The following is a 16,830-nucleotide window of genomic DNA, read 5'->3' on the forward strand; positions in this document are numbered from 1 at the left end:
TGCTTTTGAGCCTCACTTAAGAGCGGCTCCTCAGCTCTGGGGCATCTCTACAAGCACCCCAGCTGGAGCTGGAGGTAGGGGGTGACACTGAGAACCCAAGGGTTAAGCTGATGAACAGACCCTGGTCTTAAAGGGCCCACACTAAAGACCAACTTCAGAGGGGAGGGGATCACGTAAATATTAGATCTAAGCAGGGCAGGAGCCGTCCTTACTGTTGGTGGCTCCTGAAAAATCCTCCCAGCCCTGGCTGCACTGCACACAAGCAGAGGGACCAGAGGTAGCTGGGTCGGGGTGGTGGCAGCTCCCAAGAGAACAGTTTGCACTGTGGAAAGGACTCTGATAGCAGGCCTACCAAAGGGACATGGGGTCAACTGTCTACCCAGAGGTGAGCCACTGTGAGAGTGACTGATGGTTTCCTGAGGCCCACAGTCATGGCCATCTCACTCTCTGTTTTTTGAGACATGGTTTCTCTGTGTAGCCCCGGCTGTCCTGGACTCACTTTGTAGACCAGGCCGGCCTCGAACTCACAGAGATCCACCTGACTCTGCCTCCCCGAGTGCTGGGATATTAGGTGTGCACCACCACACCTGGTGAGCAGTGGCCACCTCAAAAGGATACCAGAAACAAAACAAGACAGGAGTAAGCAGAAGGTTATTATATATCATGCTTTTAATACAAACTTAAAAAAATCTGGAACAATATAAACTGTACAGATTTGATCAATCTTTGTTTTGAAACTAAATCTCTAAACACACCAATGTCTCATTCCAAAATATTGCACAACGTTCTGAATACAAAATGTCTTGATTGCATTCTTCCTTCACTAGAGAAAAAAAAGGTCATCGCCCTGCTCCCAGGCTCCTCTCTCTATGGCTGCCTCAATGCCTCTTCCCATCTCTAGGGAGAGCTACTGAGGTTTTACAGCATCAAGAAGACAGCTGACATGTTCGACAAGATAATCCACCTTCTAGTTTGCTCCTGGGTGAGAGGGAGGGATAGAGAGGTTGGGAAAGGGGAGGAAAAGGTTTTATGTTCCTATTTTTAAAAGTTTGTTTTTCCTGAAAAAATATTGGTTTCTCTCCTCTTTTTAAGAAAAAATCTTGAAAAGAAAAAAAAATTACGTTTCTTACATTAGAAATATACATATATTATATATACCTCTTACATTTTACAAATGTAGCAAATTATTCAATACAAACGGACACCAAAAATGTAAAAAAGAAAAAAAAGTTTTTCTACGAAACCAGGTAAATTAGTGCAGAGTTGTTTTTCTTTTTTTCTTAAAAAAAAATAAAATTGAAGCAAAAATGCCTAGATTTGCGATGAGACACTAAACTGGGCCCGAGAGCCCAGTCCAGGAGTCATGTTCCTGAACACTCATTTTTTTTTCTTCCTATTTCAAAAGACACAAGGGGCGGGGCTCCAGTGTCCCCATGTGTGAGAAAACAAGCTGGCTTGGGCGCAGGTGGTAGCTGTGTTCGCGTGGGAGGAGGGGCTGGAAGTGGGGATAAGGCAACACTCAACTTGTCCCAGAGAGGTTGCTGACCTGGGGCTGTCACCTGTGTGGGCGCTGAGGATGGAGGGACAGGAGGCCCAGAATGGGCGAGCTGGGGAAGACTAGAAGGGAGGTGGTGCTGGGCTGAGAGTGCGGGGCCTTGCCCTGCTGGGGGAGGTAGAGCTGGTGCCCAATGCAAGGAGAAGGGGTTGGCAGTGTCTGTCTGGGCTGACCTCACTGCCACAGCAGTTCCCATTTGGAGTCCCTGGGGAGGATGGAGATGGGGTGCCTGGGGCTTTGGTGCTTTCTGGTGAAGGGGCTTCTCCTGGCTGCCTGCGAGATCCCATCTCATAGCATCAAGGTCAAGTAGTGCTAGGTGAGCGCAGACACAGTATGGCAAGAGAGGAACCAGGAAGTTCTCAGATAGGCACAGATGCCTCTATACCTACACCAAAAAGCACGGCCTCAATTCAAGGCTCAGGACTGCCCACCACAGGCACTGACTCCAAATTGTCTCCCTGTCCCTACCCTGGGCTAAGGGCACACAATAGAGCTGCTTATGTTTAGGGACTCCTCTTAGGCATCAGGCTTGGGGGTTCTTCCTGCCCTTCAGAGATTCTTTTTTTTTTTGGTCAAAAACAAACAAAAGCGCAGATCTCTCTGCAATCTGGGAAAGCGGTTCCTTATGTAGTGCTTTCCTTTGAGTTTCTTAGGCTTAGCCACGCATCACCACACCACATCCACTGCCCTACAGCCTTACAGAGGGCTATCAACCCACCTGGGCCCATCCCCCAACCCTGCACATAAATAAGCACTCGTTACAACCCAGAAATCACACCCAGGGAGGGGAAGTTCCATGTGGCTTGGAATCCTTTAGAACACAACAGCAGGCCATACACACGCACAGGCGTGAATGCACACACAAAAATATACACTTACCCCAACCACTCCCCCCTGCCCTAACCTCAGGCTCAGGGAAAAGCTGTGCTAGAGAGAGGTTGCATATAGCTTGTCTAGGCCCGGAGCGGGTGAGGGGCGGGGCCACAGGACAGAGAAGGGTTTCAACTAGAAAAAGTGCTAACCTCACTACAGTCACAGATATTAGCTTTAGGGGGAGGTGTCAAATGGCCAGTCAGCAGCTTGCTATGGCCCCGCCTGAGAGGGAGTTGAAGCTAGGGTCAGACCTATTTAGGTAACAGGGCCTAAGAAGATAGCTAGGATGGAGGCCGTGGACGTGGGGGCCAGCCTCTCCCTGCTCCAGGGGACATCTGGTTCCAGCTGCTGCTCTTCCTTTCCCATGAGCTTGAATGCACCAATCCCAAAGGAGCGTGAAGGGAGTAGGGAGCAGCAATTCACACCTGGACCATTCTTAGCACAGGGAACCACTAACTAAAGGTGTCGTATAGAAAACTACACGTAACCAAAAAAAAAGAAAAGAAAAACCCAAATCAACCAAATGAAATCAGAGGCAAGCAGAAAAACTGTCAGGGGCGGAGGAGTTGAACACCTCGTGCTTCGGGAGCCCCTCCTACTCTGTGCCTGGGCAGATCTTTTTCCTAGCTGTAAGAATGAGAAGACTGGAATCTTTTTTGTATAGTTTTCTTTTCCTCTTTTGTTTGGCCTTTTCTTTCTCTTTTCGGTGGTCATGGGTGCTCCCGGCCAGGCGGACAGGAAGACGGTCAGTTGGCCAGCACGACAGGCTGGAAGGGCTGGTTGGGATACTGCATGGTGTTGAGGTTGTAGCTGAGGCCGTCTACGAAGGGCGCTTTCTCCAAGAAGAGGCTGTTGGTGCCACCTCCAAACACCTGGGACACGTCGAAGCTGCTGCTGTTGCAAGTGCCAGCTCCGCTGCTCCCGAAGGTGGCTGCAGTGGTGCTGCCGCTCTGGCTGTCTGCCCCGTCGAAGAAGAGGCTGGGTGAGCCGCCACCGTTGTACACAAACTCCTTGGCATTGGGCGAAAGCTGGGACTGAGGGGCCGGATTGGCTGTGATGAAGTTCAGTGAATGCATAGACAAAGAGAGGCTCTTGTGCTTCAGCAGGTTATTTGTGGGTGAGCGGGCCAGGCGAGGCTGCTGCTGAGGTGGCTGCTGGCCACTTGGCCCGCTGCCGGCCATGCTCACGCTGCTGGACGCCCCACCGCCCTTCTTCATCTTGGTGGAGCCGAATTTGGTGGCAGCGAAGGAGGCCGTGGTGAAGGTGATGGGCTGGGCAGATCGGGGGATGAAGGTGGGGCTGGGCGACTGGCCAAATGACGGCGATGGGGAGTTGGACAGGGAGCTGTCCTGGCTGCCGATGGGCACAAACACTTGGGCATCAGGGTTGAAGCTGCTCTTGATCTCCTTGTCCAGCTCTGGGGCACCACCCCCCTCGCTGTCATCCAGGTAGAGGACCTTCACAGTTCCCTTCTCACCAATCTGGTAAGATACCTCGAAAGGGTCAATCCAGACACTCAGCTCTTCAGGGACGTTGGCCCGCACATCCTCCACTGCTAGGCCACTCCGCTTAGCGGCCAGCTCCACCACAGGGTCTACCACCTCCCCGATGTGGACACAGCGGAAGCCAGAGCCCTTCAGTGGCTTCTCAGGGTACCAGTGGCCCTCATACTTCTTTTTCAAAAGCCGCTCCAGCTCCTCCCCAAACAGGTCTGCCCGGCGCCGGGGCAGCTTGTTGTATAAATAGGAGATGATGAAGTTGAGGGCCACCTTGACCTCCAGCTGCATGATCCTTTCCTAGGCAGAGGATCAGCACAGGGCTTTGTGCACAGGCCAAGGGCAGCAGCAGCAGGAGAAGACGTGGGACCCTGGGATCCAGAGGGTTCTGGGCAATGAGAAAGGAGGAGAGGAGCATGGTGAGTACATATGCAGAAAGGCATCCGGGACACACTACCCGAGCTACACCGGTGACCAATGACAAAGCATAGAAGCCACCAGCTTTTGTACACAGACCTAGTGGCGCAGTCCTTCCTTCCTGAGTCTATAGAGCTCCTGTTTGCCTACAGCTCGCTACAGTAGTAGACCAGACTAGCCTTGAACGTGCAGTGATTGTACTGCCTCTGTTTCCTAAGGACTAGAATTACAGGCTTGTACAATCACTCCTGGCATTGGACAAATCACTTTTTTTTTTTTTAACCCTTGGTTTCCTCATCAGTGACCGGAGGTTTAAGGATAAAGCTCTCCCCTGTACTTGGTACTTAGCAGGCACCTAAAATAGGAGTACACCAAGCTTTATACCATTTCAAGAATTCAGGACACTGTTAAGAATAATATCTAGTAACTAAGAAATAAAACCAGGCCCCCAATCCAGCTGGATGCAAGAAGTGTTTTGCTGTGTCTGCAATATCTTCACCAAGTTGTGCCCTGAAACTGTCAAAGGCGAAGACCGTAAGTTTCAAAGTTTTAGCTGCTCTCCTTAAGCTGAACAAGATACAGGTCACTGCATTCAAAGGGGCACTGCCACCTTTTCCCTGGAGTTTGGACTCCAGTCACATCCACCTGTCACCCCAGACCCCATAGGTGTGTATGCTTTGGGGCTCAGTCTGGGTTACAGAACCAATTTAAGAACTCGGTAGTGGAACCAAATCTTGCATTTCCAGCCAGCCTCCTATAATGGGGACAAGGCCATGATCCTCTAGAAAAGGTAAAATCTGCAATAACCACAATCTGTCGGCCCACAAGGGAACTGTTGGGGGCGCATAGGAAAAGTGCAGGGAGCAGGGCCTTGGTGGCTGGCAGGGCATTAGGAGAAGCAGCAGTGTGGCCCGAGGGAATCTCCATGGTTTCTGGCAAGGTTGAGAGTGAAGAGGATGGCAGAGGGAAGAATTTTCCATCACCCACAGCTTCCAGCTGGGGACCCGTCATCACTTAGCCTCCCAGGGACCGTCTGACCACCTGTCCTCGGCACCAGATCAGATTTATCAAGTGTTTGGAGAAGCCCGTAGAGGCGGCGGCCTAGCATAAATACTCAGATTGTTATTTTGGGATTCTCTCAAAGCCAGATCCCACTGAGGTCAAAAACTTTATTCCCTAGGTCTGGGCAAGTCTCATGTTTCAGGAAGGTGATCTGTGAGGACCTAGCGTCAATGATCTTAATCTCCTTTTTCTCCAAAACGATGGCTTCTAGACTCTAGTTCAGAGGAAGACTGAACTGAAAAGTACCTCTCTATGGAAGGCAAAGCCAGGCTGCTGAACTCAGCAGGGACAGGGCTGACCAATGTCCCACCAAGGGACTCAGGGCTGGATTTTGATTAATGTTCTTTCTGCTTCCTAAGTCTCCAGGCACTAAGTTTAGAATACTGAAACACATTTTCGTGCTCGTTCTCAGGCCTGGGCCCAGGGCCCTTCTGGGACAGGCTTCGGAGCGAATTTTCAGAAGGAGACTTCTGGTGTGTGTACACCTATCTGTAGCTGCGTGTGTAAGTAACCCACGGAGTCACCCTCAGTTCATGTCTGAGAAACAGAAAGGGATTGCTGTTCAGCACTCAGTGAACCGTGACATCCCCCTCCACCTGGCCTCCAAACAGGTCTGTAGTTTTTTTCAAGTGTCTACTTGTGACCAAGACAGATTGGGCCTAGGGTCCTTTGGTTTAAAGAGAAGAATCATTGAAATGGGATAGCCAGGCATGGTGGTATATGCCGTTAGTCCCAGCACTTGGGAGGCAGAGGCAGGTGAATCCGTTGAGTTCAAGGCCAGCCTGGTTTACAAAGTGAGTCCAGGACAGCCAGGGCTGTTATATAGCAAAACCCTGTCTCAAAAAACAAGCAAGAAGAACAAAAAGAACAAGGGATATTACACACCTTTAACCCCAGCATTTGGGAGGCAGATGCAGGCATATCTTAGGCCTTCTCCTGTGTAGGAAGGCAGGCTTTTCTTTTGTGTGGCATGAGTGGGGGATAGAGGTACAGGTTTTTATGTTGCCCAGGCTGGCTTTGAACTTCTAGGCTTGACCTGGGCGCGGTGAGCCTGTAAACTCAGCGCTTGGGATGTAGAAGCAGAAAAACCAGGAGTTCAAGGCCAGCTAAGCCAAACCAAGAACTCCTATTTGTTCAAGCATCTCATACCTTCTGCACTGGAAGCTTAAGACTGAAGGTTGAGGGGCTAGAGAAATGGCTCAAGAGCGAAGAGTACTCGCTGCTCTTTCAGGACATGAGTTTGCTTCACAGCACTTAGGCCGGTTAGATCACAGCAGCCTGGAACTCTAGTTCCAGGGAACTTGATGCCTCTGGCCTCCTCAGGTATCTGAACTCATGTGCACATAGCCATAGGAAGATACACATCTCTATGTAATTTTAAAAAAATAATAAAAAAGAATGGAGGTTTGAAAGGAGTATGGTGGTCTGCCAAAGGTGTCCAACACGAGAGACTAAAAATTTGAGGAGAAAGTTGGCATCAGGTCTCAGGACAGGGGCTGCGGTTAAAGAAGGTGTTTTCAAAGAATATTTAAAAAAGAAAAACAGACTCAGTGTCAACATGATACTTTCTTCAAGGCACCGCAGAGCCTCTTAAAATGTGCCTCTTAGTTATCCTGCCCAAAAGGGCTTCTACACCTTTCTAAATGTCCTCAAATTTGGCCATGTAATTGCCTTCCAACCCCTGAACAGTACAGCCTCAAAATGGGAGCATTCTAAATGTAGGCCAAAGTCATTGGGACATAAGCCTCACCCCAAAACACAATGGAACAACTGTCATTGGCCCTGCCTAAAGAACCAGTATTTGCAGCATAAGCAACCAAGGCTTTCACATCGCTCTACCTCAGCGGTGTTGCTGCACAAACAAGGAAGCAGAATGCCTCCTTCGCCTCTTTAATTAGAGAACAGGCCAGGCCAGATGGCTACGGTGTGGAACCTTACAAAGAGGCCAGATGACTAGAATGAGATTCTCTGCTCTATCAGCTCAGACTCTAATTTTGACTTCAAGAAGCTTATGGAGCAGAGGATTAAAGTCCTGGAACTGTCCTGTCTTCAGCTAAAGATAGGAGTGACCATTTGGCTGAGTTTGTTTTTTAGGAAGCAATGGACAAATTATAGTACTTACATATAAATGTATTTATGGACATATGATAAGATTAGAAAGCTTAGAAATAACTACCCTTCAAAAAAGGAACAAGCAGATTTGTTAAGCAGATGCAGAGGGCTCAGATCTTTCCCAACAAAACACTAGAAAGGTAACAAAAGAGAGAGAGAGAGAGAGAGAAAACCCAGCATGGTGGCAATTGGGAGTTAGTGGCAGGCAGATCTCTGTGAGTTTAAGGCCAGCCTGGTTTACATAGCAAATAACAGGCTAGCCAGGGCTACACAGTGAGAAGCTGTCACAAACAAACAAACAAAGTGTTTAATAGTAAATTCTCATTTGGATAATGTACCAAATAGTAGCAAATGAGCCAGGGTGTGGGTGCCTGAAATTCCAGGAGACAGGAGGCTGAGGCAGGACAGTAAAGGTCAGCCTGTGCTATACACTGAGTCCCCTTTCTAAACAACAATGTATATGGGGGAAAAAAAAAAAAAGAATTGTCCTAATACCGTTTTCCTCCTTTCCTTTTATTTCAGCCACTGGCCATACCTTGACTCAAGATCCTTTGTTCCAATGTGTATTTTAGTGTTTAGGAGAAATACAAACTGGGACAAGGAAGGAGCCAGGAAGCTACACAAGACTTCATCAACGTTAATTCCAGAGAAACTAATTAAAATGCAAAGACTCAAAAACAATACAAAACAAACAACATTGTAGAAAGGGAGAGGCAAGGCAAAGGAATCTTATCACCACTCCCAAATTCAGGTGTCTCCATTTCCCAGTATTCTGCAACCAATCATAGTCTCTGCGATACAGGTAAATATTGTGTGTGTGTGTGTGTGTGTGTGTGTGTGTGTGTTGGGGCTCGTCTTAAAATGGCCAAGTGAAATACAGCCACAGCAGACAGAGACTGCGAGGCTCAGGCTGCTCCCCAGGGATCAATCCTTAGCTCTCCTCCAGGACACAGCGGCCCAACGGGCATTATGGATTGCAGGACTTCCAGGATATGTGATGAGTGCAAGGGACTTAGACCCTGGCACCATCTCACTGCTATTCCGGACCACGTGGGCCCTATCACAAGAGTCCGGTCCACAGCAGGGCCCTCTGGGGCTCTCAGAGGCTAGAAGGCTCGCCTCACCCAAGGCAGAGCCGCGCTCAGCACTCTGGGAGACGTAGTCCTCGGGCCTCCTAGCGCGGGTAGAGACTCGTGACCTACTTTTCAAGCACACTACACTTCCCTGCGCACTACGCGACAGCCCAGCCAGATACACCACGCATGCCCCGCAGTAGGTCCTGGCCAAGGGTCCGATGCCGAGGAAAAGTTTCCGATGCACATGCGCGCTGATTCGAGTGGGCGCCCCCCCTCCCACCGCCAAAGACGTTTGGCATAAATCTGCCCATAAGGCCTCTCACCGGCTATCCCTTTTCCCCACGTTCGTGTCCAGGCTAGACTCCCAATAACTCTCCCCTTTCCTGTCATGGTCTCCCAAGCCTACTGAATTAGTGCTCTGCAACTAAGGGGCTTTTCCTGGGTGAAGCAGGTGAGCTGGAATAGATAGGGCCACCGCTTTCCGCCCTCAACCTCTTCACCTCAAAGGACTGTCGCTGTCTATGGTAGCTGTAGGAACAGTACTGAAGGAGAAAAGAGCCCCTTCCACTTAATAACCAGTCAGCTTGCCTCCAGCTTCCCCACCGCCAGGAGGGATAAGGCAGGAATTACATCCACTTCTTCAGTCCTGTCGGCCAAAGAAATTCCTACTTAGGCTGTGAGGAGGCGCCGAGTCAACAATGAGGCTCAAGCCTCACCCTACTTCTCATACAGGTCTGAGAAACCAGACCCAAGTAAAGGAAATGGGAAAAGGTTCCCAGGCAAGCAAGCAAAATCCGTACATCTGAAACCTGGATATCTTCTAATACTCAAAATCTGAGTCTCCTCCGACAGCAAGGCCTACCCTAGGACCAGACTTACCAGACTTACGAACCCTCCCCAGCAGGGTGTTAAACCTTCCTAATCCTTCCTCCCACACCAGCTGTTTTCCCTGGTGCTTAAGTGAGGAATGGGGGTAGGCGCTCAGGCAAGCAACAGGATTTTTATTGTTGTCAGGAAATCAAAGAGAAACCCACTACCAGGCCAGGGTGGATAAAAAGGAGAAAAAAGGGTTAGATACTGAACGGAAACCCCGTCTGCTGATCCCTAGGCCTACTGTGTGAAGTTCTGGTTGCTCCCAGAGGAGAGGAGGGAAGAGGGCGGCTTGCAGGCTGTTCCTTCGTTCATTCTCCCTTTTCCCTCCTTAGATTTTGGTCATGGGCACAGAACACCCTCCTCGGACAGAAGGGGAAGTTTAGGAATAGGAGAGCTTAACCAATATCTGACAGGCTCTTCAGGTACTTTTTCCCACCCACACAAGAATATAGAGGGCCAACATGCAATGAATTCTTGCTCGGCAACCTAAGGGCAGTCTCCACTAACCGCCTCTGTCACCCAAAAGGGGATGTCCAAATTTCCCACCTCACACCTTCCAAAGGGCCACAAACAAACTATTAGTAATCACCGCCTCGATTCCTCGCACATGGGGAAGGCAGCCGAAAAACAAAGATCGAATCCCCCCTTTCCTCCCGTAATTCATTTCACGCTGGCTGGAGTTTTGTTTCTTTGGGGGAACAAGGAGAACCCAGCGAGTGAGACCTGAAGAAATGGGGAAGGAGGTCAAGGAGGAAACGCACTCCGCCCAGGAGAGGGCCGTACACGGAACTAGGTACGCCAGGATCAAAGGGAGTGATGGAGAGCGGCCCAGAGGCGGCTCTGGAGGGGGCAGCTGGGGAGTGGACCAGGGTGGGCGCCCCAACCCGTCCGCCCGCGCACTCACTCGGGTCTCCGCGAAGGGGCGCTCTGCAGGCCGCGGGATGGAGGTCTCTGGCCCAGCCTCCCCGGCGCCGCGAGGCTGAGGGCCACGGTGTCCTTTCACGTCGTTGAGGGTTGAGAGGGACCAGGACCGAGTTCATGTGATTCTTTCCGCTGGTTTTGGAGGCCGAGCTCGGCGGCGACGGCGCGGGGATGGCGGACCCGAGGGTGGCACCCGTCACGCGGTGGAGGGAGGCCGGTTCGGGATGTGGCCGTCGGGCAGGTCTTGTCCTTCTGGCCTCTCGGCTGCCACCACGCTCAGGCCCAACGACCCGCACCTTCCCGCGCCCGGGCCCGAAGTGAGCAAAGTCAATGAAAAGTTTCACCCTCAGCAACCCTGCGCATGGATCTGCTCTCCCCACCCCTGCGTGATGCGTCCCCTCCGCCCAGCCGGGGCGGGCCCGGGACTACTTTTCCTCCCGTGGCGCCTTTAACCCTTCGCGAGCCCGGCTGCCGCTGGGAGCGTAGAGGCCCTCCCGGGGCTGCTCGCCCTCTCCTGCTCCCTCTGAGCGCCTCGGCACCCGAGGTCTCTTCTTGAGACTCCAAAGCAGTCTGAACTCGCAATGTACGGTTTTAACCGGTGTGGACCAGGTTCGGGGAGGGCGGGGGCCGGCCCGGGGCCCAGCTGACCGTGGGGCACTAGTGTGGGCCGCAGTGGCAGCGGTGGGAAGGGGCTGGGGTCCCGGGGCTCCGGAGGGCGCCCGCACGGTCCCGAGACCACGGACTCCCCGGTTCCGATCTGTGGTGAATTTGGGGACGCGACGCTAGCTCTGGAGAGGCTGGACCTGAGTTTACCAGCGTCGCAGTCCTTGCGGGGACGTGGAGGATAGAAGGGGAGGGTGCGAGGAGGACCGGGACCAGAGACAGGAGTAGCGCACCGGTTAACCGTGCGCTCCCAGCCCCGAAACTTGGGTTCCAAACGCCGAATGTAGCGCTGGCAACGCGGGACCGCGGCCCCGGGGAGCACGAGAGCCGCTGCCGCTCCTGCCAGCCGTCGCCTGGCCACAGAAGTCAGCCCCGGCAAGGTCAGCGGGGTGCTGAGCGCCACAGCACCGGGCGGCGAGGCGCGGCGCGGCCGGCCGGCCCGGGCGTGGGCCGCACAGTGCGGGCCCAGGGATGGGGGCGTGGGGTGTTTGGAATCACTGAGCCGCACTGACAGACCACGAGGCCGGAGGACCGCTGGCCCTGTGTACAGGCCCCGGGCTTAGGCCGCTCTTTTTCCAGCTCTCCCACCCGTTCCTCTCTTCACGTTCCCGAAGGTTCTGGCGCCGCGGCAGCCGCCCGAGCCACGTGGGGCAGCGAAGTCGGAAAGTTTCCAGTTACAGACCGCGTGCATTTTATTTTCCGGGCTCACGTTGGCGAGGGCAGAGGGCGGCGGGGGCACAGATGTCTACACACGCTCCCCTGGACGGGAGAGAAGTGCCGGGTGGAAGGGCAAACTCCGCGGTTGCCAGGGCGGCGAGGGGCAGCCCAACCGCGTCTGTCCCATCCCCCACCCCCCAGCCGGACAGCCCCGGGGCTCCTCCTGGGACTACTTGCGTTGTGCGTCAGCAAGCGTCATACACGCCCCTCTTCATTTCACCCTTCCCTTTCTGCACCCCCCCCCCCCCCGTCCCCCTAGAGGGTTCTATCCGGGCTGTGAGACCGCCTACTAGGATGAAAGCTAAAAATACCTTAGGCGAGTTAGCAACAGCCTTCCCATTGGCTCTCAAGCGGGGAGAGCCGTTTGATTGGCTTTTGGATGCAGCTTCTGCGTTTGCGCCTTAGGTATCGCAAGGGACGCTGGTATTTGTAGTCTATAATTAGAGGCGGCCATGGAAATAGGTGGGTTTATATCCTGGTTCTGCCACCTACTGTGTGATCTAGACTTAACGCAATGAATATTTTTAAGTCGCCAAACTTGTTTCATCTGTAAAAACTTGGAGATCTTATGGTTAAACAATACTATATGTAAAAGCCTGATTCAAACAGGTCCGTCTTCCCTCCCCGAAAATGTGTGAACTGCAAAACAATTTTATTTTTCGTCATAAATTGGTCAAATTGCAGCCTAGAAGCACTAGTTGGTGGACATTTCCCAATGCGAAACATTCCAAGACAGAATGATGAGAAAGATTAGGACGAGCTGCAATGAACTGCTGAAGGATATCTTAAAGATAGGCTTATGCAGATTAGAAAAAGCCAGGTAGATGTGTGGAAGCCCCTGGGTCTCTGCCTGTTTGTGCTTTTATTTGAATCAGCCGTGGGCAACTTTACAAATAACTAACAACCCTGAAAAATCCCGTCTCCTTGGTAAATGGGAGTTTTGAGTAAAGGTTGTGCATATAAATAGGAGAGGATAAAATGGAGAGGTAATCAGCCTTCTTAATTACTGCTGCCTCAGGTCATGTGATGAGGAATTTTCTTCTTTTCCCTAATGTGTAATTTCATCTTGCCAGGGCTTAATTGCAAACTGAATTACTACTCAAGCGTTTCCGAGTCCCCTCCCACTTAAATAACCGTATGTTGAAAGGCTTACACCACGCTTTCACAATGGTCAGCTCCGGTGACTGCGGAGCGGCAGGGTGGGAACAACTCCCCCTCGGCAAAACAAGTCATGCCAGGTATCTGGGGGCTAGTGACAGGCCAAGCTGGTCATGACTGGCTCAGTTAACCCAAGATGAGTCACAATTTCATGCACACACACACAAGGCGAATTTTTTATGTTGTTTCTTTGAAGTTATCCAAGAAAATGGTTTCTTGGTTTGTGATGGCAGTAGCTTAACAGTAGCTTCAGGAGAGGATGTAAATGTGAAAAGATTATTTGCCTTTGAGTAATTTTCCTGGCCCCCCCGAAATCAACCCCTCAAATGATTTTCATCTATTCCCAGATTATTTGATTCCTTGTTAATGTTATCCCCAAGTAACCATAACCAATTAACTGTGGTTGTATACACCTGAGTGTGGGCTTATTCACTTCACAGAACTGTATGTTTCTGATTAAAATTAAGCTTGTCCATAATGGGTTGTTTTTTAAAAAAATTTGCTGGCTTTCTTTTTTTTACCTGCATGTACATCAGTGTGATGGTGTCAGATCTTGGGGTTACAGACAGCTGTAAACTGCCATGTGGGTATTGAGAATTGAACCTGGGTCCTCTGGAAGAGCAGTCAGTGCTCTTAACTGCTGAGCCATCTCACCAGTCCCTAGTTTTCTGTTATTAAAGATAAAGTCTCATGCTGGGCCACGCCTTTATGCCAGCACTCAAGAGAGGCAGAGGCTGGGGGATGGTTCTGAGTTTGACACCAGCCTAGTGTACAAATCAAGTTCAGAATATCTCAAAAAAAACCAAAAGAAAAAGTCTCATGTTGCCCAGGTTGGCTTCCAATTTGCTACATAGTACAGGATAACCCTGGGAGCTGCCTGCCTCTAGTCCTGAGCGCTCCAATTATGAACCTGCACCACCTAGTTTTGTTTTAACTAATTTATTATGTATACAATACCTGCATGTGTGCCTTCACGTCAGAAGGGGGAACCAGATCTCATTATAGATGGTTGTGAGCCACCATGTGGTTGCTGGGAATTGAACTCAGGACCTCTAGGGAGAACAGCCAGGGCTCTTAACCTCTGAGCTATCTCTCCAGCCCCCTAGTTGTGTGGTTTTGAAGGAGCCTAGAGCTTCCTACATGCTAGGCAAACACTCCATACACAGAGCAACATCCGTAGCCTCTTTGCTTTAAATGTATTGGTGTGAGGGTGTCATATCCTCTGGAATTGGAGTTACAGACAGTTGTGAGCTGTCATGTGGGTGCTGGGAATTGAACCCAGGGTCCTCTGGAAGAGCAGTGAGTGCTCTTAACCACTGGGCCGTCTCTCCAGCCCTTCATCTTTAAAATTAAGGGGGAATTATTCTAATATCCAAGATAGATACAAGTGCAGTCTTGAGAGCTCTCACTTTATACAGTTGCTGGTTACTCGCTGTACTGGGGACTGCGTACCAAAGAGTACTCTTACCACTGACTGGCCACACTGGAGGTATTTTTTTCGGGGGGTGGGGTTTCAAGACAGGGTGTCTCTGTATAACAGCCCTGAATGTTAATGCATTCTATTCTCCTCTTGGTCTCTGATCATTCAGAAAGAAAACGAAGCAGTAATGGGACTAGGACATTAGGTAACAGAGAAATAGATTCAATTCCTGAGTTGGCATGCCCACTAACCCATGGTGAAGGGAGCATAGACATGACTGTAAGCTCCCCTAGCAGCCTTTTAGAGGCATTCCATGGAGGCAGACATAGTACAGTGTAGGGGCGATTTCCTTCAAATGGAGGCGTGGCTCCCAAACCCTGGTAGATATAAGATCTAAACCATGTAGTCAGTAAGAAGGCTGGGCATGTTGCAGTGGCAGGAGCCCGTGGACAGGCCCCGAGTTGATCCAAACACCAGAAAGGGGAAAAAACTCCCACCCCCAGGCACTACTTGTTACAGATCTAACGTTTTAAAGTTACTAGAGAAAAAATTATAAACTAAGCATAGCAGCACACATCTAATCTCAGCACTTGGAGAGGATGGGGGAAAGGAGTTCTCAAGACCTAGAGGACACAGCTCAGCTGGAGGTATAGCCAGAGTATGTCTGGAAAACAGGCAAACAGCAATGACAAAAATCAATTACAAATCCTAATCGGAAAATGATTCTGATTTTTGCATTCCGTGGTACTTAAGAACTGCTCCAGGCTTCCTGAACACTTCCTGCGTTCAAGACTACATTTCTGCATGTTTCCCAGCATGCCTTTCAAGGCTGTTTATTATCACTCAACATTGAACATGTCATCTACTGGGAAGAACATGATTTATAAGGTGACAGTTAATAACCATCAAACGCCTCAGAAGATGCTATGTGGGAACACAAAGGAGATTAGATCACATGTTGGGACATCTGAAGGCACAGGTCTGAAGGCTGGGGGGGAGGAGTTAGCTAGGCAGGGACGCCTCAGAGGGAGCACCAGCAGGTTAAAAAAGAAGGCACTTTGAGACAGAAGAACAGACGAAGAGCCTAGTGGCCATAGCAAAGTGGAAGGGCTAGGAAGGGCTGCCGAGAGCAGAGTACTTGGCACGCTATCCGTCAACTTCACCCCTGTGGTCGACAGCTTGTCCTGTTTCCCTGAGGTGCTGAGAAGACGGCCTAGGGGTCCTGTGGCTTCTAACATCCATTTCTATTTTGCCCTTTATTCCATCCTCTCTTAACTGTACTCAGTACTTTGTACTTTTTTGGTTGCTTTTTTCTGACCCAAACCAAAAACCCTCAACAAAGTTTCTTTTTTATTTTTTGAAACAGGGTTTCTCTGTGTAGCCTTGGCTATTCTAGAATTGCTTTATAGACCAGGCTGGCCTCAAACTCCAATCTATAGGCCTGTCTCTGGCTCAGGAATGCTGGGATTAAAGGTATGCTAAAAAGTTTATTCTTGCCACAAGTTTGCAAATAAACAAGACCAAGTACACAGATTCATTAGGATCCAAATCAATGCCACTAAAGACCTACTTCAACATCACACGATGCAGAAATACCCAACCCCTGAAAATTCTCGGCAGAAAGAAATATATTGACCCAAGTGGATGGGTATGGCTCAGGTTTCTAGTTTTGATAATTTACTTACAAGATTGTTGGGGCTGGTGAGATGACCCAGTGGTTAAAAGCTCCTGTTGCTCTTGAAAAGGACCCAGGTTTAATTCCCAGCACCCACATGGCAGTTCACATCCATGCATAACTCGAGGGGATCTGCTGCCCTGGACTCTGCATGCACCAAGAACGCACACAGTACACACATACATACATACATACATACATGTAGGCAAGACATTCATACACAAAGTCTATTTTTTTTTTTTAAAGGAAACCTTTTCAATTATGTATGTACTGTGTGAAACACATCAGAGTTTTTCTAACTTGCCAATTAAATTTTATCTTATTTTCCTCACCAGCTCTTTAAAATCAATACTGGCCAGGTACAATGGCAGGCACCTGTAATCCCAGCACTCAGGGAGGCAGGGTTGGTATTCTCTGTGAGTTCGAGGCCATCCAGGTCTACACAGAGAAACTCTGTCTCGGAAAAAAACAAAAACAAAACAGCATTAAAATCAATACTGAAAACAAAACAAAATAGAACAGGTCTGGTCATTCACATAGGAAATGTCAGCACTCTGAAGGCTAAAGCAACAGGATTCCAACAATTTCCTGGCCAGCCTGGGCTAAGGAGCGAGACAAAAACAAAAAGTTGGATAGGAAGAAAAAAATGAAAGTAAATGGACTTCTTCACCCACGGTAAGGGGCACAGGTGTCGATTCTTTTTAGTAAGAAGACAAGGCACCTCATCAACCCCGCAGCCTCTATCACAGTTGAGTCACCAAAACCTGAAGACCAAAAGGAAACTCTCAAAGTTAATGGGGAAGGTAGCCAAC

At 50.0% G+C, this 16,830-nt stretch overlaps 1 protein-coding gene across 1 annotated transcript; it reads right to left on the minus strand.

The window, feature by feature from the left end:
* Window positions 1-651: 651 nt before the first annotated feature.
* Window positions 652-10,936, minus strand: Tob2 (transducer of ERBB2, 2). The gene is made up of 2 exons (XM_055603048.1): window positions 10,369-10,936; window positions 652-4,312 (listed from the first exon to the last, which is right to left on the minus strand). The coding sequence occupies exon 2, from the start codon at window positions 4,213-4,215 to the stop codon at window positions 3,175-3,177; it is 1,041 nt and encodes a 346-aa protein (XP_055459023.1). The 5' UTR covers window positions 4,216-4,312; window positions 10,369-10,936; the 3' UTR covers window positions 652-3,174.
* Window positions 10,937-16,830: the final 5,894 nt, after the last annotated feature.

This window comes from Psammomys obesus, unplaced genomic scaffold (assembly GCF_907164565.1).
Source record: "Psammomys obesus unplaced genomic scaffold, mPsaObe1.curated_primary_1811, whole genome shotgun sequence".
Lineage (NCBI taxonomy): Eukaryota > Metazoa > Chordata > Mammalia > Rodentia > Muridae > Psammomys > Psammomys obesus.

Bases quoted from the DNA above. Each gene is read 5' to 3' on its own strand.
- Tob2 (XM_055603048.1), bottom strand. From the start codon at position 4,215: ATGCAGCTGGAGGTCAAGGTGGCCCTCAACTTCATCATCTCCTATTTA.